The sequence below is a fragment of the Alosa sapidissima genome, chromosome 13 (genome assembly GCF_018492685.1).
Source record: "Alosa sapidissima isolate fAloSap1 chromosome 13, fAloSap1.pri, whole genome shotgun sequence".
In the NCBI taxonomy this organism is placed as follows: Eukaryota; Metazoa; Chordata; class Actinopteri; order Clupeiformes; family Clupeidae; genus Alosa; species Alosa sapidissima.
This window is the reverse complement of record NC_055969.1, coordinates 3,315,876-3,340,299: the sequence shown is the minus strand read 5'-3', so window position 1 is coordinate 3,340,299 and position 24,424 is coordinate 3,315,876. Positions and strand designations below refer to the sequence as shown.

The window sequence follows — 24,424 nt, the reverse complement described above, 5'->3', positions numbered from 1 at the left end:
CAGATATATAGGCACACTCAACATGTTCTAGGCTTTATAATACAAATTATAAACAAAATAAGCCATCAAAACATCTACCGATTTTGGGGTTATTTAATTCATAACTTGATGGGTGCTTGCCAAAAGCCAGCCCCTCAAGGAGTTGAAGTGGACTCCATCTCTCTGATGCTGACAGACAGAGGCAAGAGAGGCATAAACATGATTGAAAATTAGGGACAGATAATAAGAGAAAGACCATTTTGGAGAAGGCAGGTAGGGAGAGAAGTTTAGCTGTGAGTCCATATTCAATGATCATGAATAAGGACGACATATCAGTGGACAGGAGGATCACCACAAGGGGGCGACCAAGTAAATGTACCTACCTTGTTACTATTCACTGCCCTTTAACCTTCAGCCTTCGACATGTTCACTACGCAGTAGCAACAACGTGGGTTATGCTGCAGACCGATGTTCTGAAACAATCTGCAACGTATTGACTGTACATTAACCAATGTAAAATTATTTCTCCCTCCTGATGACATAATCGGTAAGGCCCTTCTGTTTTAGCATTTTAACAGGTCTGGATTTCTCACCTATCGGGATATTATCAACACGTAACATAATAAAGCTAGGCTAACGCCAGTGTTTTGAGTCTGTAACTCAACAACAGTTTGTCATTATAAGATCGGTATTCTTTAGCAAGCATGGATATTACACCTGATGGTAAGAATACTGTTATCTACGTGGTTTACAATGCTGTCTCATTCGTATGTCTAGCCTCATTATGGGCAAACAGCAGAAGAAGAAGAATGTCGCCGATAAAGTCCGCAAGACCAAAACTTCGACGGAGATCAAGAATAACCCATTCGAAGTAAAGATAAACAAGAAAAAATTTGACGTTCTCGGCCGGAAGACCAAACATGATGTTGGGCTCCCTGGTGTGTCCAGATCCAAGGCTATCAATAAAGTAAGAGACGTCGTGTGAAGATGAATGCATAACGTTACATTTTATTAAACATGCTTCAGAAATGTTCAACCTGTGATTAATCAACATTTAAATTCTTCATGGATTTTTATTGATTTGTTTGTTTTTATCAGCGGAAAAATACACTGTTGAAGGAATATAAACAGAAAGGCAAAGCAAACAAGTTTATCGACAGACGGTTTGGTGAATATGACACCAAGATGGCACCAGAGGACAAGATTCTACAGAGATTTTCTTTGGAGAGACAGGTATTTTCCCTATCTATCTTAGTCTTTATAGGATTTTGCTGAAATTATGTTGCCAGTTGTGGCTTCATATGACAGAGCTGACAACATGATACAATTTAGGCCTACTTGGTGTGATCTTTTTCTTGGCTTAACACATTTGTGGTCCTTAATAACATACTGTTGACATCTAGCGGACTCTGGAGAAGAAGGACATTTACAACCTGAACGAGGATGAGGAGCTGACCCACTATGGCCAATCATTGGCCGAGATGGAGAAGCTCAATGACATTGTCGACAGTGATAGTGACTCGGAGGAGAAAGGACTGTTGTCTGGTATGAATTGCATTCAAATTAAATGGCAGTTGCCTTGTGCATAGCAAAGTTTTTTTTTTTCATCTTCACACTTCTAAAGTATCGGTCTCCCAGTTCTGACACTAACTGTTCATCAACAAAATTGATATGGTATTGGTACATGGTATTTGGAACTTGTATTCTATACCATGTAATATACTATGTACTGCGTAATCTTACTATTTTTTTCTTTGCCTGTGTCAAAAGTTTTCATGGAATAATTTCACGCTCTCTGTGGGTTGTGACTGTCGCCATTGTGTTCTACTCCAGCGGAACTCACGGCCTCACATTTTGGAGGTGGGGGTGGTCTCCTAAGAAAGAAAAGCCCAGGAGAGAAAGAGGATGAGGGCTCCCAGAAGGCAAAATCTCGCCAGGAACTTATAGAGGAGCTCATCATCAAGTCCAAACAGGAGAAGGTTAGTTCTGATTCCTACCTATCTATTTCTTATTATGCATGCATTTCTTACTGTGCTCATCTCCATGAACAGATTGTATGTATAAAAGCAGAAATCCTTCAGTCAGCTTTTTTTACTTCAATTTTTGCACTTGTAAGACCTGTTGTTATGCATTGTTTTGCTTAGAGAGAGCGTCAGACTCAGAAAGAAGAGGCCCACGTTCTGACAGAGAAGCTGGACCAGGAGTGGAAGTCCATCCAAGGTCTACTGTCCCACAAAGGCTCCAAAGCCCAAAGCCAGGACCAGACGGAAAAGCCTAAGGTGTGCTGCTGATAGACTTAAGAAGATGTTGGAAATGATTCCATGCCTCTACACATAAATATTGTAGTAGTCTTTTCTCTGTGACATTGCATGTCTTTATGGTCTCTGCAATATCTTGTGTGTGTGTGTGTCCCACAGCTGGATGATTATGATATGATGGTAAGAGAGCTTGGCTTTGAGATGAAGGCTCAACCTTCAGAGAAACTGAAGAGTGAGGAGGAGCTGGCTCGGGAGGAGAGAGAGAGGCTGCAGAAACTGGAGGTACGTTCATTCCCTCATTGTCTCCTTTTACTCAGTGGAATGATATGAGTTCTACTGAACTCCAGTGAAACGTAATGTTGACCATGACATGTGTCTGCTGTTATAAAGGCAGACAGATTGCGCAGAATGAAAGGTGATTTGGAGGAGGGGCCCAAGAAAAAAACGGTTCACTTCTCTGCTGATGACTTGAATGACGGCTTCATTTTGGACAAAGAGGACAAGAAGATGCTGGCTTATCAGGTTAGACTGCAATGTCACACTCCTGCTTTCTGAAGATGGAGTTCAGACATCAGAGTGTCAGAAATTCCTGGTTATTTTTTCACATTGATGGTGTTGATCTACAGGATGGAAAGTGGAGTGTGGAAGAGGAGGAGGAGAAAGAGGGGGAAAGTGAAGAAGAGGTGGAGGAATGTGAAGAGGAAGATGATGGTGATGACGACGGTGATGACGACAGTGGCAACGATGAGGACGAAGACGACAGCGAGGAAGATGCTCACTCGGACCTGGAGTCAGAGCAGGGCAGTGCAGAGGAGGAGGAGCTGGACAAAGATGAAGAGGAATTCCCAACTGCCAGCGCTCCACGCCCTCTCAGTGAGGAGGAGAGGAAGGCTCAGCAGGAGATTGCAAAGGCCGAGCTGCCCTACACTTTCAAAGGTATCCACTCCGCATGCTTCTAGATCTTCACTAATGGGACATAGCCAGATGTGTATTTGACATATGCATCTACAGACAGCCATTTTGAAATATAGATTTAATGTTTGTGGTAAGGTAAAGAATATTGATATTTAGTCTTGGGCAATTCAGTGTCCTTTACATAAAGAAAAGAAAAGAAAATGGATTAAGTGAAGACTGGTTGTTCAAAATTGCAGTCTACTAAAAAGGAAGCCAAAAGTATCATTAGCTAGATGTCCATCCATTTGCATATTTTAAGCACTTTCATAAAAAAAATTGACCAAGCACATACAAGTCTGTGTGTGCATATTTGTCCACTCAAAGAAAATCTGTGGGATCAAACCATGAGGGTCCCAGTTATCAAATGGTCAAACTATAGAAATAGTGGAAACCAAACTAAAGTTTTTATTTTTTGCTTTGTCTCTCTCTCTCTCTCTCTCTCTCTCTCTCTCTCTCTCTCTCTCTCTCTCTCTCTCTCTCTCTCTCACTCAGCTCCAGAGAGCACAGAGGAACTGAAGAGCATGTTGCAGGGCCACTTCCCAGAGAAACAGCGCCTAATACTGGACAGGACTCTAAAGTCCAACCACCCAAGTTTAGGAGTCGGCAACAAATTAAAGCTACAGGTGAGCAATGAGCATAGGATTAAACTGTAGGATTTGTAACATCATGCCTGAATTCATATTATGTGCATATGACTAATTGTATATTGTGCACAACATGCATGTAACAGGGCTCCTACGGGTCATGGAATTTGTGGAATATCATGGAATTTTGATAAAGTCTAGACATGTAGACATTTATAATTTTTGGGGCAAAGTCATGGAATATCAGGGAATTTTGTTGTAGCAGCTGCTCTGAAATCATTAGTCGGTATATTGTATCATTATATAGTAAGTCATGGAAATTCAGTTTTTTTTTGTCAGGGAAAAGTCATGGAATTTTACATTTGACTTAGAGTGGGTACCCTGACTATACATAATCCACTTCTCTGTTGAGAACACTGTGCATTTTGTAAGACTGGTGCAGTGTCTGTTCAAACATGCTATTCCTGCAGAAAACCTGTAACCCAATTACATGACAGCAGGTAGGCCTACTTTAAATGGGATGATGGGGATAAACATAATTCTAGCTAAGCATTCAATAATGAATACTGCATATTTTATTATAATATAATAAATGTGCACTGAGCAGAATTTAAGCTGCATGTGACATTTTTTACAGATCAAAATGGCATAAGCCTAACAGCTGTTTTGAGTCAATGCTATATGTTTAGCCTATCGAATAACTTAATGATCGAGAAGACAAATCATTTTGTGGAATGATGCATCATCATAAGAAATTTGCAACGTCATTTTGAATAACCACTGCATACCTGTGTGTGTTGCAAAATCCACAGAATCCTTTTATGCAAGCAAACCACACGCACACATTTTTCTGACGTCATCCTACGGTTGGTGAGTTTGAATGAGTTGACGGTCATATTTAAAATTAAGAGACCTCTGCAAATTTGAATATGACCATCAACTCATTTGAATATCACTCAGCAACTGTAGGATGACATCAGAAAAATGTACAGTGGTTTCTTAATTTTGTCCACCGCTGAACCCTCTCGCTGCCACCATGTAGATTACGATTCACTTCTATTTATGTCAACGTCACTCAATAAAATCCATTGTTAATCCAATGCTTAACAGTTAAAAATGTTGGTGCTGGTGTGCGTGAGCAGGTGACCAGTGTGGCCGCACCGATGTGTGTTGCGCTTAGCGGCAAGTCACTTGATTGGCTTTGCATCTGTACTCTTGAGCAATCAAGATGAGTTTAATGTCATCTAAAATGATGCTACTCTTCTAAAATGATTCATCTCTCCTAGAAAATGTTTGGCTTCCTGCTGGAGTACATGGGGGAGCTGGCTAGCAGTAAGCCTCCTGAGCTGAACACAGTCAACATTCTCATTCCGTGAGTTGGGGACAGGGGGCGGGGTTGCACGATGCACTCTTGTAATTTCATTCACATGCATTCTTGTGACATTTCAAAATTATCAAATGTCATTTAGAAAAATAACAAAGTAACTACAATGTCATTCCTTGGTCAACAGTCACCTGAACCTGCTGCAACTCTCCCTCAACTTTCTCTGATCTGATTGGTCTCCACCTCTCTCTCTCTCTCTCTCTCTCTCTCCCTCTTTCCACTCACAGGCAGCTGTATGGACTTAGTCAGCTCTTTCCTGCTGCAGCCTGCAAGGCCATGCAGACACTGCTTACTGACAGTGCACATGACATTGAAGAAACGGTTGAAGTTACAGGACGTGCTGCCTTTCCAGGCTTAGACGTGGTACATAGATGTTGATTTATTTTTGTATTTATTTGTAGAGGTTCATGAGACTAAAAATGCATGCATATTCTTTTGATGTATATTACATGAATTATTTCACATGCCCACATGTTATTGTGAGAAATTTAGTGTAATTTACATGTTCTGATGTTTGATGTTCTTGTACTGTTGTTATTTCAGCTCATTTATCTGAAGATTACAGCTCTGCTGTTCCCCACCTCTGATTTTAGACACCCTGTCACCACACCAGCATTTCTTTGCATCAGCCAGGCCCTTACCAAGGTGTGTGTGTGTTTGTTTGTTTGTTTGCTTGCTTGCCTGTTTGTTGTCCACACTCAGGTGGACATTCATGTATGTTCACTGATGTTGTTATTATTATTCAAGCCTGAAAAAGAACCTCATCCCTCATTTCAGGCTTTGATTGAGAAGTATAGGGGTGTGTAATAGCTTAAGTCTATATTGAATTTCCCTTTGTGTTATATACTTTTCAGGGTTTTATACCCTACATATCTAAATACAATACCAATAACCATGTATGTTATTATTTAGGTGTATCCCTCTAAGTGTGTGTGTGTGTGGAAGTGAGTGGGAAATGTTGGGGAAAACCACCTTCAATCACTTTGTTTATTCGGGTGGGCACACTGCCAGATGTAAACACTTATTTAAGGCAGAGGAGCTGTTGGGCAGGCCTGCTCCTGTGTGTGTGTGTCTGTGTGTGTGTGTGTGTGTGTGTGTGTGTGTGTGTGTGTGTGTGTGTGTGTGTGTGGGTGGAAGTGAGTGGGAGACAAGGTGGTGTATGTTGGGGAAAACCACCTCCAATCACTTTGTTTATGTGGGTGGGCACACTGCCAGATGTAAACACTTATTTAAGGCAGAGGAGCTGTTGGGCAGGCCTGCTCCTGTGTGTGTGTGTACATCTCTGCTCAGATACAAAACAGGGTTGTCAAAGCAAAGCCATTCCCATCTAGGGAGGGGAAAAAATGATCAGTCACCTTATGCAACACAAGCACTCAAAACAGTGTAATGGGTTTGTTACCATGAGGAACGTGCTTGAAGGTCATGCAGTTTATATGTGGTGGCTAATGATATTTATGTTGTTGCTCAATACATGAGAATGGAAACTTAATATGGGGTGTGTAGGAAAAAATGACTATGCAACCTCTGGAGGTTTGTATTGATGAGGCTAAAAGTAATAAGTGTGTTTGAGTATGTGAGGAGTGTGTTTCTGAATGAAACTAATACTTCACAACTAGCCACATGAAAGGGCCTATTTCACATTACATTTTAAATTACACTTGACACAAATAAGGCCTGAAAAGCTGCAACCTGCCAATGGCAGCTGACCTTATTTATTCTTTTCACAAGTGTTTTTCATCATCAGTCCGAATCAGTGTAGCAGTTTAGAGTGGCAGTGCTTTACACACATATTGTGTCTGACCAGAGTGTACGTCAGAGTGCCCACTTACGCTTTCCTTCTATTGTTAGAGCATATGTGAACAATGACCCATAGTTAAACACATTGTTACGTCACATCAGTCATCGAGGCCACCACACACACTAGGCATGTGAATTGATTTGTGTACGTTTCAGTCACACCTACATCTTGCCTGTGGTGTAAAGTCCCAGTAGGAATCTCTTCAAATGTGTGTGTGTGTGTGTGTGTGTGTGTGTGTGTGTGTGTGTGTGTGTGTGTGTGTGTAAACAGACTTTTGTTAACCCTCGTGCTGCTTTGTGGCCCAGTGTCCCCTGACTTGTCTGCAGGACGTGACGTGTGGCCTGGTCCTGTGCTGTCTTGCTCTGGAGTACGTGGCCCTCTCTCAGCGCCTCTGCCCTGAGGTCATCAACTTCCTGCTGGGAGTGCTACACCTCGCCGTGCCTGACAAGACTAACCTTGGTAGCGTGCACTCTCTTCTGCTCGTTGTCTCCTGACTGTTATTCTCAACAGTGTATTGTATTAATGCCTGTAGGGGGCAGTCTGATAGTAGGAATGCATTTAAGCTTACCTCACTTTAGACACTGGCTGTTAAAAATCCCAGACTGTTATCTGTGTTAGCTAGTGGTTCATTAGGGAGTGTCAGAAGACTAGCTGTCATATTCTTGCCATATTCATTTACACATGAATTTGACCAACTTTGCTAGAAGGTCAGGTGGGGTTGTTCAGTTCTTCAGTTCATCCTCTTAATGTTTATCTAATGAGTTTGTTCAAAACTGTGATCTTTCCAATTCTGTGTTATGTCCAGGCCAGTTGAAATGGTTGAAGCAGTTTATATCGATTAAGACAGGGGTTTTCAACCAGTGGTCCGTGCCCCACTTGTGGTCCGTGAGGACTTTGCAAGTGGTCCGTGACCATGAATTCAGTAATGTAGTTTCAATGTGAGAATCAGTATTTTTATTCAGCGGTGGTCCTCGGGTTGCGTAAATAGTCAGAATAGCTCTAAATGAGCAGTGTTGTCAAACTGTGTCATGCCACCCGTGTGATTCCAGCATGTGGGCTAGTAAGTTTTTTATGATACTCTGTAAATAACTGATGGGTGTTGGCTACCACTGTTATTACCTCATTTGCCGCTGCCAGCAGTGTGTGTGCGCGCATACACTTGAGAGAGAGAGAGAGCAAGAGCGACAGCGCACCAAGCCCCAACTATTAGCATTGTGTCCAGTCACACTCCCGGGGGAAATGCCTTCTTTGCCCCGTCAACGGCCTCTGCTGAATGCAGTAACGGTAGGGCTGTAAGTCGTAAAGCCTGCTGGGAGGGCCGCTTGTGCCATAAGCTGTGCAGCCTGTTAGGAGCAGAAGAATGCAAGGCGTGGGCAGGCATGTTTGATACGCCTACTTCATCATTATTTGATGTTTATGAAATTTTACATTGGTGACAAATGGAGATAAAAATATGGATTTCAGTTCCAATGCAGGCATGTTGTTAAATGAATTTTGTTAACTTGAGCCACTGCTGTTTTGTTCTGTTGCGGTCTTCCACTTAGATGTATTCATTTAGCGTTTTTCCCAAAGCTACGTGTGTTCTATGCTATCCCGATCTACTCTCATCTGTGTTTACCCAATCCGAATCGATCAGTTTCCTACCAGTTTCTACTGGATTCTTATCCAGTTAGACTGGAAATATGTCTCATCTTTACTTGGTTATGTTCCTGTTGGTCTGTTATTTTCCATTATAGTCACCTTTCTAGTTGGACTTGTTTTGAACTGCCTCTTCCCGCTTCTGCCCTTATTGCATTTCCTGTAATGACTACCATCTGTGTCCCTCAGGAGAGTTCACCTGTCCCTTTGTGTGCTCTTTTGTAGGGTATTCGGTGGTGTCCCCTTTCAAGCAAGTAGGCCGGTTCGGTGAGCTGCTAGTGCTGAGCAGCCCGGAGGCCCCTGAGGGTTGGAGCAGGAAGGCCCTGCCTCTCTCCGCAACCCAAGGGCTCCAGCTCCACAGCCACCTGGAAACGAACCACTACAGGTGAGAGTGACCGAGTGGCCCTGAAGGAGCAGAATGGGGGCAGGGCACGAGATTTCCCACATTATAGTGCTGTTTGTGCTAAGTGGAGCTTCTAGTGTGTGTGGTGGCCTAGGCAACCCCCTTCCACCAATAGTCCCCAAACTACACATCAACAACATGTAAAGCATCATCCTGTACTAGATTGATGGTACCCAGACTGTTTTGTGCTATTTTTGTGCAAACCAGGTAAAAAAACTAGTGGTAGTGGTGCTGTCAATTATAAGTCGAGATATGCTCAACTATAGCAATAAGTCAACAATACAAGAGCCTTCTGATTATTCCCAGTGCATTGGAGCATTGCTCCTAAAATAGCATGAGAGAGTGAACACACAGAGTTGTAGTTGCTGATTATTATGACCGCCATTATTATGGTCCCCGGGGGCCACTCCCCCCCCCCGCGCTGGGCCCCCCGAAACCCAAAAAATACAGTTTTTCCTAAATAACTACCTGAACCGTGGCACCAAGGATGAAGACATTTTTATGGTATGTTGGTCTCAAGGGCCCACATCAACCTAGCCCATAATCACTCATTTGTGATTTGCACCCCCCCGGTAAAAAATGAAAATGCAATATTATTCTGCTTTAATCGCCCCATCCTTCAGTTAAGATGTTCAGAACTGCACCAAATTTTATGTGTATGATTAAACTGACATTCTCTGGGGGTATGCCAAGTTATGTGTACATTTAGTGACTGTACACTCATTGGCCTGTAGATGGCGGTATACACACGCACACACACACAGGCATTACATTACATTACATTACATTACATTTGGCTGACGCTTTTTAACCAAAGCGACTAACAACATGGTAAACAGTAAGTTTTAGAACAATTCTCACAATTTTAGGACAGTTTAAAAAAACATTAGAGTACAGTAAGAATAAGTGCGTCGGTGAGTGCTGTTTTTAACAGTTACTTGTCAGTTTAAAACGGCTGGTGAGTGCTAGGATCAGTAAGACTTGTTGTAAGTGTTGCTATGAGAGTAGATGTTCTCTAAAGAGCTGGGTCTTCAGGAGTTTTTTGAAAGTGGAAAAGGATGTCCCTGCCCTTGTAGGAACTGGCAGTGTGTTCCACCAACGAGGAACAACAGATGAGAAAAGTCGAGCACATGATGATGAGAAAAGAAGATGAGAACAAAAGATGAGCACGCACATACTATCGGTATCGGCAATTAGAACGGCCGATACATAATTACAAATTCAGTAGGATTAAAGGAAAACCAAATATTCATCATTTGGCTTCATTTCCAGTATTGGCGTTACGTAGTTGTTTGTCCACCATATGGCGCATCGTTGCAGTGAGACGTAATTTTGTTGGAAGTTAATCTAAAGTGGGTTGGAAAGACGCTTTCTACAAGGACACTGTAGTTTACCGCAGAGAACGTCTAATAAGGGTAGGATGATTTTCACATGAAATGTAATTCCCATTTCTTCTTGAAGCCAAAATAGAGAATGTTTATCGGACATGCTTGGTTTTAACTGCAGGTACGTTAATCTTATACAAGTTGTATAGGCCTACCTACGACCTAGGTAAAATAATGTTAGGCCTACCGTTGGCATTGGTTGAGTGATGGAGGCCAATTTGATTATTGACCAGTGTATTTGTAGAAAACCATAAATGCAGTTAACCAAGCACATTGATATCAGTGCTGTTATGTATCTTTCGACTGTCATCTTCTTTTCTGACCATTATAGCCTACAGGAGCTAAGTGAGTTAGTCACAACGCGTTCGCTAATGTGGTTTTCTAATGGAAAATATAGGCCTAGCCTACCTGAAAGATAACCTGTCTATGAAGCATCCTAAACAGGCTGGGACATTTCTGCTTGCTAAATAGGTTTTTCTGCTGTTGATTCGCTCACAGTCCTTGGTTGCCCTGTCAGTGCTTTGTGAAATGTTGCATTGGCCTACAGTAAGACCACAAAAAGTCTCAAAAAGCATCTGAGCTAACGTTCATTCCCAAACAATCCTCTATTTTCAAAGGTGTTTCAAGTAACGTTAAGGAAGAGCATGGCTCAATTGACTAGACTACATAAATTCGTCAAAGTGAATAAATTGTGTCAACTCGTCACAATGTAGATTTATTAACGCACCAGTGATGATCTAGGCTACATCTCCATTTAAACCAAATGTTTTAGAGCACACTTTGAGATGTATCCAGGGCAGGGCTGTAGCCTATTGCACGTGCTACAAAAATCATTCTGTGTGATGGATGATTTACTAACGTTACGTCTGATACAGTTTTGCCTATGGCTATACACGCGTGAGACTGAGACACTTGTTTGTTTGTTTGAAGTGCTTGTTTAGGGTGTGACTGTGAGAGGTGAATCGGTGTGCTTTGATTCCAGCTTGGTAGTTGTAGTCTATGCGATTAAAAAGCACGTGTGTGTGGGAAGTATCCAAACAATGATAACACTTTCATTATGGCTGCTTTAGCCACAGACCTTCAGCTACTGTGCAGTGGGTCCCATTTAGAAGTGGCCACTTCATTCGCGCTTTCTGTGATTCACGCAGCTGGGTGAAATGTATTACAACTTTTCGCCAAGAGGTGGCAGCTTAAGTCCGCTTGATACTGTAAGGCAGGTGTTTTTAACCAGTGGTTCGCAGCGCACTCGTGGTCCTGGTGGTCCCTGACCATGGATTCAGTAGTTGCAATGTGGAAATCAGTATTTTTCCCCACAAACAATAACGGACGCAGCTCTCAACTTGGCCCGTTAAAATGTGAATAGTCTAGCGACGCATTTCATGAAGGCCCTTTTGGACATGCAGTTATTTGTACCACTGGTTAGATGTAAAACTGCATTTCGTTTTAGACTATTGGTATTTCATTTGTGCATTGACAATAAAGTTGAATATCATATGAACTAAAGATGACTAAAATCGTGCATATGTAGAAGAAGAAACATTCACAAAAATCCATGGCATGACCTCTTTTCTTGATAGCTGTTGAAAACTGCTTGGGAATAACAGGGATTGTTTTGTTTGTAAATAAATAAATAACTAAATAAATGTAAAATTGATACCTTCTGTTTTCCCCAAATACAATGTAGCCTACAGGTGTACATGACCTTTCATCAGTCCAGTTGCAATGGATGAACTGCCCTACTTGTGATTGTTTAGAGATTTTAAAGGTTTTATAACAATCCTGCAAATTTTTTGGCTAGTGCTACAAATCTATTCACCTTCGCAGCGCCAGTAAGCTACTTGCTGTGCGGTCCGCAAACACACATGCCAAACAAGCATGCACAAAAGTTTCAAGAGTGGGGGATGGAGTAGAAGATGGAGACAAATTGATTAATGTGATTTATTTTCGCAGAATGGATGTACAGAACTGAGCGGCGGTCATATTTTGTACCGCTATGCGGTACATCTAGTTTATTTAATGACCATGATGAGATTCATTGACTCCGTTCAGACTGGGGGTCAAGTGACCAGGTCAGACTTCTTCAGAAAATCTTGCCCAGATCTGATTTTTTCAAATCAGATTTAGACCACTTCCATATGTGGTCCTGAATCAGACTCAGGTCTGATTTTTTTCAGTGCGGCCGCAGTGTGAACAACCAAGGCGGATTTGATCTGACTTTTACGTTAATCTACATCGACATTTGTCACAATTATGCGCCACGGCCCGGAGTTAGCTGATGTCATTGTTATTGTTCTTTTGCGCATGCGGAAACCGCAAACAGTTCACACTGGAATCTGATATAGGCCACATTTTAAAAGGTAATGTGAACAGCCAAACAAAAAAATCGAAGCAAAATATCTGAATTGAGCGTTAAGACTTGCAGTGTGAACGGGGTCATTGATGGCTTTGCTTAAGTAAGTGGGCAGCCGTGGCCCACTGGTTAGCACTCTGGACTTGTAACCGGAGGGTTGCCGGTTCGAGCCCCGACCAGTGGGCCGCGGCTGAAGTGCCCTTGAGCAAGGCACCTAACCCCTCACTGCTCCCCGAGCGCCGCTGTGTGTTCACTGTGTGCTGAGTGTGTTTCACTAATTCACGGATTGGGTTAAATGCAGAGAACAAATTTCCCTCAAGGGATCAAAAAAGTATATATACTTATACTTAAGTGACACACCATTACCATGATGTGTTTGTCTAGCACTGTACAAAGTTAGATGTGCGTTATTTGATAGGTCACCATATTCAACCTACCTTGGGCTAAGGACACACCCACCCCGCCCCACCCTCCAATTTCATAACTCTGAGCAAAAGAATTTCCCAGGCAGTAGCTTGCCTTGCTTGCAAACTCTGACAGTGTTAACAGACACACCCTCTGAGTTATGATACGAGTTATGTAACATATAAATGAGTGATGGAAAACTGATGTCACCATTCCAAATCTATTTGATATTTTTTTGCGATCTCCTGTGCCACCCCCCGCAAGACTCCCTTGGAGACTGCCCATGTTGTTCATACAGCCCCCACAGTGGCAGTCATTGGCTCATTGTAGACCACATAGGTAAACTCATTCTCAGAGAAGTAGAATACTGTATATGCGAAATGGTTGATTGTGCAGTGGGAGTCACTAAACCAATTTGTTTGCTTTTGTCTGTCTTGACCACTTCTCCAATTTCAGTTTTGCATGTAATAACATAATGTGCCACATCCATGCCTCATTGCGGTGTTTTCTTTTTAGTATATGCACTTTCTGTCCTGACACAACTGATTAATGCACTGTACCATGTGCTGCATCACACTCAAGCTCTTGCAAGTGGTGACGGAGAGTTTGTTATGGGTAATAGTGCACATGCTCGGGATTAGTCAGCTGATCCTTCACACAGCATCTGATGTGTGGGCAATACTTACTCAGATGGAATGGGTTAGACGTACACAGCCATGATTTAAATCAATGTGATGCCCTCCTGTTCATCCACTTTGGATGTGTATGTGTGGAAAGGAAAAGTGTCCAGCTACTGTCTAACGTCCATGTGAGGGTCAAGGGTTCCCCTGCACTGCTGGTGAGGAGTTATTGCTTTCAAGAGGAGATGGCAAAAGCTGTAGGCTCTGTTTTCACTGTGCCACCGCCCCATTCTCAGATCTGTTGTAATGCTCTTCCATTATAGCCCTTCATCAACACAGTGTCAGAGAGCCTGACCACACCGCCGTACTGACCAGTTTAATTAGATGACTAGAGACATAGTTTGTTCACAATTGCGTGACTGTCATCTCTTCTCCTGTCATTCGTGTGTGGAAGATCTATGTGTTAAAGATGATGTAAATTCTTTCATCAATTGTGTTCATCTAACTTTGTGCTTGTTTTAGAGGTGGTGCATGGGCTTAACTCGAAATAGCTGAAGTATAAGCTTCCTTAAGGGATTTTCCCATTAGCAAATCTGTGACGGATGCTTTGACTGCACACATGTGCTCAAGTGCAGTTTAGGGCTCAAGTACAGTTCAGGGAAATAATTTCTGATTGCCCAGGCTGTTGAAGTTTGGTAGCTCGTTGAGAAAAAAACTTGAAAGCCCTGCATCTCAGGCAAAGTGATTTTGCAAGTTCTGTGAGTTTTATTGGTATACCATCAATAACATTAAGCATTGTCCCATGACACCTTTTACCTACCATGGTCTAAATCTCCCAAGAGCAGGCCCATGGCAACATGGCACGGAAAGTCTCTTAACAGGAAATAACAATCAGCACGGTGTGTGTATCTGGTGTCATCATCAACCTCTTTGGCGAGTCCCTGTGGGGTAAATTACCTGTAGCCCAGCTGGGCGTAACGTTCCATTCTCATATGATCACAGTTGTGAGGAATGGCTTTGGGTCTTCACGTGTAGGTGTGCAGTCGTATCCTAATTGCTCGAATTCTTCAGGCGCTTACAAAGACAGATGCAGAGCAGCGTATGTGTGCAAAGAATCCCACTGTAGCGATAATGATCACACCCGAGTTGGCCTCCCCAGGGGAGAGGGCTACAATGCTCTGGCCCAAGGGCCTGTATCTGTGCATTCTCTCTACTGTAAAATCTTGATGCAGAACTCACACTGATCAGGACTGTAACTCGTATCTTTACTTGGAGTATCCTTATTCCTCACTGCCATGCAATTGCTCTTATGCAAGGCAGAGGCTGACCTGTATAAGGATGATGAACAGTAATATCCATCTCATACATTGGTACTATTGTGTTGACTGACCAGAGCTATACAATGTCACCAGACATTGTACAGGGTTTGATCAATCATCTGATTTGCTTTCCTTTCCCAAATCATATTTTGTGTCATCACTCTGGTTCATTGTGTTATACATGTTCTACTCTGGTTTTCCTTTCATGTTTGTAGGCTGTCGTTGCTGGATACCTGTTTAGACCTTGTGAAGAAGTTTGCCGTTTTATATAAGGACATCCCTTCCTTCTTCCACATCTTTCAGCCAATCAGGGCTGCTCTTAAGCACCTCCCTTTGAAGAACTACCCATCCACTTTACAGGTCAGTTTGAGCCTGACGTGCAGCTTTTCCTCATCCACACTCACAACACATCTCCAGATTTGCAAAGTCAAGGAACTTCACATGAGTGTTGCTATGAAGTCTGAGACATTTCTCTTAGTATTTGAAAATCAAGATCAAGATCAGTAAAATATAAATATACACACTATAGATCAGGGGTTCTCAAAGTTTTGATTGGTGAGGGCCAATTCAGGAACCCAACATTAACTGAGGGCCGCCAAAGGGGCGGGGGGAGAAAAAGAAAAAAAAAACTGGAAAAAAATCCCATTTGTATCATTTTAATGAGCAGGTTGCATCTCTACAGTTTATATTTATTGCATTAAACACATTTTAATTCATAACTGAGGCTAAACCTGGAAAACTTGTGAAAATCTTACCTCTTAGTTCTCTACCCTCTATCTCTTTGAGATATAACTGTTCTGGTTGCAGTCCATTTCAAGTACAAACTTATTTAGAACATTCTCAGTGTGCCTTGCTTCTTATCAGCATAGGCCTTATTCAGGGCCAATTCCAGCTACCAAACACCACTAAACGGAGATTCATTCTTTTCAAACCACACAGTACAGTTTTACAGATGTTATCGTGGGCCGCCAAAAATGTTTCCGCGGGCCGCCATTGGCCCCCGGGCCGCCCTTTGAGAACCTATATGGTAGATCTAGCCTAAACACGTGTTCATATGGATGGCTTACTACATAGTCGTACAGTACCTGATATAAGGACACCAGATACCAGAACCACAGCAGTTGGTGTGCTTGTACAGTGTACACTGTATCTATACAGTGGTCCTGTAGGTCAAGGGGTCAATCCCACGGAGCTTAAGTGAATTATCAAATCAGACACAATCTGTCTTTCATCCTACGTTTGGACTGGCTAGGCATAATACTTTTCAAGATATTAATGCCCAAACATTGCTTCTAAGAAAATGTCAAATTGAAGTAATATCAAGGACTGAAAAAACAGACAGATTTGAACAGAAATATTTTACAGGCCTTCGTGTCGGGACCCATTCATGATCTAAACAGATATACAAACGAAATCTGAATCTGAATGACCCATGTGCCATCTGTAGCATAGTGTAAATTACTTTAACGAAAAGTATCTGATAAAGAAATAAATACAAATGTAATTCCAGCTAGGAAGTATGAACCTGGTAGCCGACATCCAGGGGTATAACTGATTTGAAGTCTTGATGATTTGATTAAGATTAGCATCTCAATCAACACAACCAGACATTAGCCCAAATTCTACAAGAACCAACACAACACTTGTTAGAATACTTACTCCTTTGTACCAAACTAGCTGAGTAAGGCAATGTAACCCCCTCTCTTCTGCAGGAGTGTCACAGGGAGGTCCTGGAGGCTCTACCAGAGACTCCTGCAGAGCAGCTTCCCCTGGTCTTTGAGAAGAAAAAGCCCATTCCTCTCAAACTTCTTACCCCTAAAATTGTTGAAGTGTAAGTCTCACATCATGTGTTTATATCATGAAACAGATACATACATTGCAGTTCATTTTGATGTATAATTTTCTGTATTCATGATCCTGTTATTTTATTCCTCTTGCATGAAGGCTGGACTATGGCAAGAAGCGAGGCAACACCAAGGAGCAGCGAGAGCAGGAGCGGTTGAAACACAAGTACAAGAAGGAGTTCAAGGGCGCACTCCGAGAGATCAGGAAGGACACACGCTTCCTAGCCCAGGAGAAGCTTTCTGATGTCATGAGAAGGTGTGTTACTGCAGATCCAGTCTGTCCACAGAACTAGAAGTTCTTGCAATATGTGTATTGTTATATTAAAGTAGTATATTGCCATCCATGAAATTATTTACTTGAAAGAAAATGCATGCCTTCTCTGATGTGTGTTTGGCATGTTACAGGGATTCGGAGAGGAAGAGGAAGGTGAAGGAGCTCCTTGGCAGTTTATCTACTCAGGAGGGAGAGTGGAAATCCCTAAAGAAGATGAAGAGGAAGTGAGCAGGAGTGGAAACGTCCCCACACGTAGAACACTGTTCCCAGACACAACTCGAGCTTCATTGTTGTTATGCTGGTGTGACCTATGGAACTAAACACCATTCCGTTTATATTGTCATGAAGCTGGATGCTGTCCTGCAAAATAACTTCAGGCTGGCCTTTGACATGAGTTTTTATGGCCGAGTTGATACTGGACACTGAGCTAAAGCCACCTGGTCTGGCTGAATCCGTGTTTAAAAATGTTAACTTTTTTTTTATAGATTTATGTTTTGTGAATATTGCCATTTTCTGAAATATACCTAATGAAAAAAGTAATGTGTTGAAGGTATTGCTTCTACTGTGACAAATGAGCAGATTGGTGTAACATGTTCTCACGGGTCTTAGACACTACATGACAGGAGTTCACTGTTATTGTCACCTCACTGTCGTTAGGTGTTAACTAATATTACTACGCTAGGTCGAAGTACTCCCGAGTGCTATTGCGCCACACATTGTAGTTCTCCTGTTTATTCGCTTGGAAAATCGCCAAGTTTCATGTTGTGTGACCTTACACATTTTTATCAACTACTCGTGCAACTGTATTTAAGTAGGGAAAACGTTTTTGATTAGTGCTATCTTCCTCCCTCTATGGCTACGTCTGAGCCCGCTAGCATAGCAAAATGTCAACACATTCGCGCCGCGCACCAGAGCGTTTGAGTGCACCTACCGACACGGGAGAGGTATGACTCAACTCGTGAAAGTTAAGGTAAGAACATATTACTATAGACATTGGGTGGCGTGTTCCTTTAAAGAAGCACTATGTAGTTCAAACTCTTCAAACTCTTTTGATGATACACTGACTTATAATAAGGAGAACAGTGTCTGTCATTATTACTGTATGCCTGGAGCGTCTGGTACTGCACTATGTACCGTTGGTGTACTGTGCAGGAATGTGACCCTTTTAGTCACTTTTCCACATGCTGAGTACTCCTTTTTTATAATGTACAGGGTTCTATTAAAATCTACCAGAAAGCCCTGATTTTTAGAAAAATAATGGATACTCAGTTCCTTGAAAATACCAAACTTTTAAAATGACACAACCCTACACATTTAACACTGACGCCAAGGGATAAATGCCCATTCTTGCATCGTGTTGCTTTAATATGTTTCTCTGTGTGTTTAGCCAAGGGCTCCAAACTCCTTGAAAGTTTTGCTTTTTACAAGAATTTTGGTTGGGTCAGGAATTTCAATTCTGTAATTCCTTGTGGTCACATATATTTATTTCACAGATACTTGGTAAACAGACATGTATCCATAAGACCAGTGAGACTTGAGCTGGGATCATTACTGTAGGTACACTAGCAACTGTGCAGAAACCTGTTGAAATATTGGATAGGGATCAGTAGATCCCTTATTGGATGGGGTCAGTAGGTACACCAACAACTGCATAGAAACCTGTTGAAATATTTGAGCAGTTATAGTCGTGGTCTTTTCTTAATGTTCTTTACCTCAAGTTCCTGTAACTGCTGTATAGTTACAGTGGGTTGTACTGGGCAATACCATTAATCCAATTGCCAATTTACACTTTGCTGTAGGATAGGTTGACCGTGTATAAAGGTTTTTGAATATGAAGAAATTTAAATATGTAAGAGTGACTGCAGATTCAGTAAATCAACAACCTTCCTATAATGTCCTATTTGTCTGGCAACACTCAAAATGCACACATACACCCAAGCACAGAAACACAGTAGAAACGGAGAGTGCATTGAAGTCAAGCTTTATTTTAAATAGTACCTGGGAACTCCTTCACTTCAAATTCATCTTAACTGTTAACTGAAAAGGAATGTGGGCTCTCTAGACAGCTGAGTTAGACAGAGCATAGCAGCACATGGGTGCTCTGCGCTGTTGGGTCTCTGGAAGTGACAGACAGACAGACAGACAGGCGTGGTGTGTCCTGGGAGGGGTGGAGGTCCTTAGGTAGAGTCCTGGATGGCTGTGTGGCTTTCACCTGTGGAGGCATTAAGCACAGAGAGGCATTAATATTTCAAGCCATACTGATTTTCTAGTGACTCCCAGAGCACAACAGAAGTGGTAATGGGTAAGGCTGTCCTCTGCACATCTCAATTAAATATAAACATAAGTGATTAGTTGTATAAATTGGTTTTGTGGTCATTTGAAAATGTCTTTTCTGAGGAGTTTTGGTGTGACGCTCTAATGCAAATCAGGTCATCAAAATATTTGTCCATTATATTTTTGAAAAGGGAAATGTCAAGATCTTAAGATTCAGAAGTTAAACATGGGACTCAAAAGTGCTGTTATGCCTTGAGTGTAGTTATTCGGTGTGCCTTACCTGAGATTCCCAGTCTCTTCTCCTCGCCTTCCAGCAGTTTCCTGTAGGTGGCGATCTCGGCGTCGAGCTTCAGCTTGATGTGCAGCAGCTCCTGATAGTCCTGCATGTATTTGCTCATCTCCATCTTGGTCTCGCAGAGCTGGTTCTCCAGTTGAGCAATGATTCCCTCCAGCCCTGCCATTTTGTCCAGGTGAGCTGCCTCCATGTCTTCCAGCTGCTGTTCCAGAGCAGCATTGCGGGCTCTCAGGCCATCAATCTGGTTCTGCAGGTCGGTCACCTGGTTGTGGTAGGTGGTGATTTCCTCCTTCATGGTCTTCATCTGGTCCTCAGCTTTGCCAGCTTGTTGTTTCAGTGTGTCGAATTTGCCCTTGTACCACTTCTCTGCCTCCTGGACGTTGCGAGCGGCCACGGCCTCGATCTCGGCACGCATGTTGCGCAGGTAGGCAGCCAGGTCAGGGCGGTCTGAGTCCAGCTCCACAGTGACCTTGGACTCCTCAATCTGCTTCAGAAGGTCAGCCACCTCTTCATCATGCAGCTTCTTCAGGAACTCAATCTCAGCCACCAGCTGTTCCACGCGCTTCTCCAGCTCTGCTTTCTGCAGTGTGGCATTATCCACGTCCTGACGGAACTCTCGCAGGATCATCTCCGCCTCCTCTGCAATGCCAGATTGGGTGAGAGATGGTCAGCATGGCACTACATTGGCATAGAGCTGGTAACTCAGACCTTTAGACACCTCACATCTGAATTGCTCTCAGCTCACCTTGTCATATCACTCTAACTATTACTATAACAGTATTTCTAGTGGAAGCAAATGTGATTGTATATGGTTAGCAATACTGTTTGTACACTTTGTGTTAAATGCTTAAAAAGTGCTATATAAATAGATTTTATATAATAATAATAATAATAATATTATTATTCATAATAATAATAATAATAATAATAATAATAATAATAATAATAATAGTATTATTATTACAACTGTTACAATAGGCTACAAAACTGTATCACTAAACCATTGGTTCCCAAAGACTGGATCGCGACCCACGGGTGGGTCGCAGGAGATTTTATTTGGGTCGCCAGCACAATTTATGTTGTGTAGGCCTAGTTTATACCATTTAACCAGGAAAGCTATCAGTTTTCTATTGGGATATAGTTTGTTTACCACAGTGACGGCCCTAGAATAGCGCTGAAACTGGGGGCGAACGCGTCGCAGAGGGGGCAGCGTACATCTCACTCGCAAAAGGAAACATTTCTGTGGGGCGCCTGCTATGGACCTCGAACATAAACGGACAGCTGCTTTCCGTTGACCGATTAAAATCTAGTTACCATGCTGTCAACTAAAGCAGACATCCGTATACCGGGCATGGCTATTCAATTTGCGTCATAGTCTGATAGTTTCGATTGTAGATGCACTCTTTGAAGTTAATAGCAGCCTCCTCACATTCCTTATTATTTCGGATTTAAAATGCACACCAATGCATTGTATAAGGCTACAATTTAAATGGACATTTTAAAAGCTATTATTTCCTCTTGTTTTCCACCTCGCAAACTCCTATTATCTTTTGGCTATTGCGCAAAAGCCTCTTGTTCTGATATTTATTCATTTCACATTCTTACAACAACATAGCTTGTCACAACATCAATACACAGCCTTAGTATAAGGCCTACAAACAAGCAAACGTTTAACTTGCGGATTCAATGCGGATTCAACTTTCCAAAGAAACCTCCAGAATAGGCTACAATATAACGACTTGAGTTATTTGCTGTTTACGTCGGAATTAACGCTGTTATGGATCCATTTGTCTGCAACGCATCGTAGCCTACAACATCTCTCTTTAGATATACAAGAACAGCTTACTGTGTTGAAGAGTGACGATTGCGTAGAATGCAAGAATATCCCCAAACTCTCGGATGCGCATTAAAACGTTATCTTTTAGGTAACTTTCCACGCTGATGGTGCTCAAAATGCAACACAACTGTGTTCAAAGCAGGATGAGGAAAACCTGAGGTTGTGTGTTTGTACAAAACTGACCGAGAATTTTATAGCTTTGAAAATATTTAACATTGTTTCATGTGTAATTGAGATTGCAGAGTTGTGGGAAACTGAGTCAGTGCATCACCAATCCCTGTAATAGTGGTAGTAGGCCAGACCTAGGCGCTATTATGTATACATATGGCAGTGTAGAATGATTAGGGGGGAGGGGGGGGGGGGGGCTATAAAAGTTTGAGAACCTGTGGCCTAAAACAATATTGGTGGTTGCATGTTAGATCTGAAGTGAAATGGGTCGGGATGGTCTGTCATTTTTAAAAAGTGGGTCCCCAGAAAAAAAGTTTGGGAAACACTGCACTAAACTACATCACCTCTTTTTCATCACCTCATTGTATCTGAAGACACAAGTATATCCCAAATGATGCCTTCAATTTCCCTTTTGGGATCAATAAAGTATCTATCTATCTAGGTAATGGTATTGATGGGCATTAGCCATTTTTTGTTTGTTATAATGCAGGTATCAATAAACCAACATGTGCCTCATCCCTGTTAGCGTACCTTTGAGGGCCAGCTCTTCCTCAAGTTTGAGCCTCCACACTTCCACCTCCTCCTCGATGTAACCCCTCTCAATGTCGGCCGCACCCTTTTCAGCAGTCAAAGCCTCAATCAGGTCCCTCATCTCCTTGAATTTGATGTCGTACTCTTCGGCGAGCCCACCGGGGCCTCCCTTGAAGCGGCCCTGCAGCGCGGCCAGCTCTGCCTGCAGCTGGGCGTTCCTTTGTTCCAGGGCCTGCACCTTGTCAATGTAACCGGCAAAGCGCACGTTCAGCTCCTGCATCTCCTCCTTCTCGTTGGCATGCTGCTGGTGGATCTCGGTGCCCACCTCAACAGCAGACACACCACCCTGGTACCCAGCACGGCCGCGGCTGTAGGAGGAGCCCCTGCAGCGGGAAGGAGATGGACTTTGCACCCGGACTCGACTGGAGCCGCTGACCGACAGGGACTTCTGGGAATATGAGGAGCCTCTCATGATTCTGCCTTTTGTGTTGTTAGCTGGGTAATAGTTCCACCACAGGAGCTCTGCTTGTTCCCCAGGAGCTGGCTGAGCTTGCTACTGACTGTCCAAGTGCTGGACCCTTGGCTTATAAAGGGCCACTAAGAATCTCACACCCCTCTTTGAAACTCTCACAGGGTTTTGACACATTTTAAATGTGGATCGTGACAAGACAGACAGACGTTACTGTTATTAATAGATAGATATTTGCTTGAAAGAAAATGCATATGCCTTCTCTTTTTTGAACTTCTTTTTATTTCCTTTTATCCAGTGCAGCCTACAATATATCATAACACATTTTATTTATAGTACACTTTAAGTGCCACGGATATACAGCTCAAGGGGTTAATAGTCCATGAACATCCCTGATCCTAGCCACCACAACACTACATGTACATTGGTGCATTATGACAGAAGCATATGCCTTCTCTGATGTGAATTTAGCATGTTACAGGGATTCAGAGAGGAATAGGAAGGTGAAGGAGCTCTTTGGCAGTCGATCTACTCAGGAGGGAGAGTGGAAATCCCTAAAGAAAATGAAGAGGAAGTGAGCAGGAGTGGAAACGCCCCTCTCTCCCTGGAGATGGAGCACACATAGAACACCGTTCCTAGACAGAACTATTTGAAAAAGACTCAGGATAACATTAAGAAAGCTATGCCTTGTGCTGGCAGCTTTTCTCCCAAAACCCAGCCTTAAAGAAACACTGTCATTTTTTTGCCTTAAAATAATGGCTTCAAACTCATTTTAATGGCCGTTATCCAGCTTATCCCACGGTTGCCACTATGTATAGGCAATAATCATGCCTTTATAGAATGCAAAGAAAACAAGCGGTTGAGTTGAAAAAGAAGCCGACTTCTTCAGCTTGTTGTACAAATTGGCAACGCCTGCATCCAGGCTCAACCGTTTACTATGGTTGTTATAGCTACCATCAAAAATTCTAGAGCGCTACGCCAAAGATTCTAGAGCGGAGTACGTAGCGCTCTAGAATCTTTGGCTACGCTCAGCTCTAAGATCTTTGGTTACCATTCAGTGAGCTTTGAATTAATAGCCACCCTACCAGCAAATCAGAAAAGAGTATTTCTCTCTGGGTGATAAAGGGAGAATACCGTCTCGTTCATTGCAGTTCCTAGAACCCCTTTTTTGTGCATTCAGACAGCATGGAACTGGGCATTAAAGAGTTTCTCTTACTGCAGTTCTTATAACTTGCTTAATGTTCTTAGCCTGGGTTTTCCCATGCTGCCTTACACGCACGATGACGACACACCGCAAACCTGAGAAGTGTGCCCTGAAATGTCTAATGTCTTTGAGAAGCTCAGTCAATACCCACCAGTAACGGATGGTGTGGATCTCAGCACACTTGTCATAGCAATGTACAACAAGAACAGCACTGCTGATGGAGTTGATGAAACAAGACTCGACCTGTTTGCACAGAAGCAGAGGTCCTATGATGCCATTACACCAACAAGGACATGTGAAGTGTGCCACCTATTATATCAAGCTGCCTGTATTTGGGGCCAGGTAAGTATATCAAATGAATATGGAGAGTGCTGCCAACTGGGGTTGGAGGACATACAGTAATGTGATATTTGGCAAGTAGTGTGGATAACACTCCCATCAATTGCTGAGA

At 42.6% G+C, this 24,424-nt stretch overlaps 2 protein-coding genes across 3 annotated transcripts; one reads left to right on the top strand and one right to left on the bottom strand.

Annotated features, from left to right (window-relative positions):
• Positions 1-369: 369 nt before the first annotated feature.
• nop14 (NOP14 nucleolar protein homolog (yeast)) lies at positions 370-23,362 on the top strand. Of its 2 annotated transcripts, none has more exons than XM_042060673.1 (19): positions 370-526; positions 757-946; positions 1,078-1,212; positions 1,383-1,524; positions 1,813-1,958; positions 2,124-2,258; positions 2,397-2,519; positions 2,628-2,759; positions 2,864-3,173; positions 3,684-3,814; positions 5,062-5,147; positions 5,387-5,522; positions 5,703-5,804; positions 7,263-7,416; positions 8,821-8,980; positions 15,293-15,437; positions 16,790-16,908; positions 17,022-17,177; positions 23,251-23,362. In XM_042060673.1, the coding sequence occupies exons 2-19, from the start codon at positions 764-766 to the stop codon at positions 23,345-23,347; spliced, it is 2,592 nt and encodes an 863-aa protein (XP_041916607.1). In that variant the 5' UTR covers positions 370-526; positions 757-763; the 3' UTR covers positions 23,348-23,362. The 2 variants fall into 2 exon arrangements, with proteins under 2 accessions (XP_041916607.1, XP_041916606.1); XM_042060672.1 differs by lacking the exon at positions 23,251-23,362 and adding an exon at positions 17,327-17,735.
• LOC121681048 (vimentin-like) lies at positions 19,161-22,791 on the bottom strand. Its single transcript, XM_042060675.1, has 3 exons — positions 22,301-22,791; positions 19,750-20,403; positions 19,161-19,407 (listed from the first exon to the last, which is right to left on the bottom strand). The coding sequence occupies exons 1-3, from the start codon at positions 22,770-22,772 to the stop codon at positions 19,373-19,375; spliced, it is 1,161 nt and encodes a 386-aa protein (XP_041916609.1). The 5' UTR covers positions 22,773-22,791; the 3' UTR covers positions 19,161-19,372.
• Positions 23,363-24,424: the final 1,062 nt, after the last annotated feature.

Bases quoted from the DNA above. Each gene is read 5' to 3' on its own strand.
- nop14 (XM_042060673.1), top strand. From the start codon at position 764: ATGGGCAAACAGCAGAAGAAGAAGAATGTCGCCGATAAAGTCCGCAAG. The intron at 1,525-1,812 runs GTATGAATTGCA...GTTCTACTCCAG, and splicing joins GGAGAAAGGACTGTTGTCTG to CGGAACTCACGGCCTCACAT. The intron at 16,909-17,021 runs GTAAGTCTCACA...TCTTGCATGAAG, and splicing joins ACCCCTAAAATTGTTGAAGT to GCTGGACTATGGCAAGAAGC.
- LOC121681048 (XM_042060675.1), bottom strand. From the start codon at position 22,772: ATGAGAGGCTCCTCATATTCCCAGAAGTCCCTGTCGGTCAGCGGCTCC. The intron at 20,404-22,300 runs GTACGCTAACAG...CTGGCATTGCAG, and splicing joins GGAAGAGCTGGCCCTCAAAG to AGGAGGCGGAGATGATCCTG. The intron at 19,408-19,749 runs GTAAGGCACACC...ATGCCTCCACAG, and splicing joins GAAGAGACTGGGAATCTCAG to GTGAAAGCCACACAGCCATC.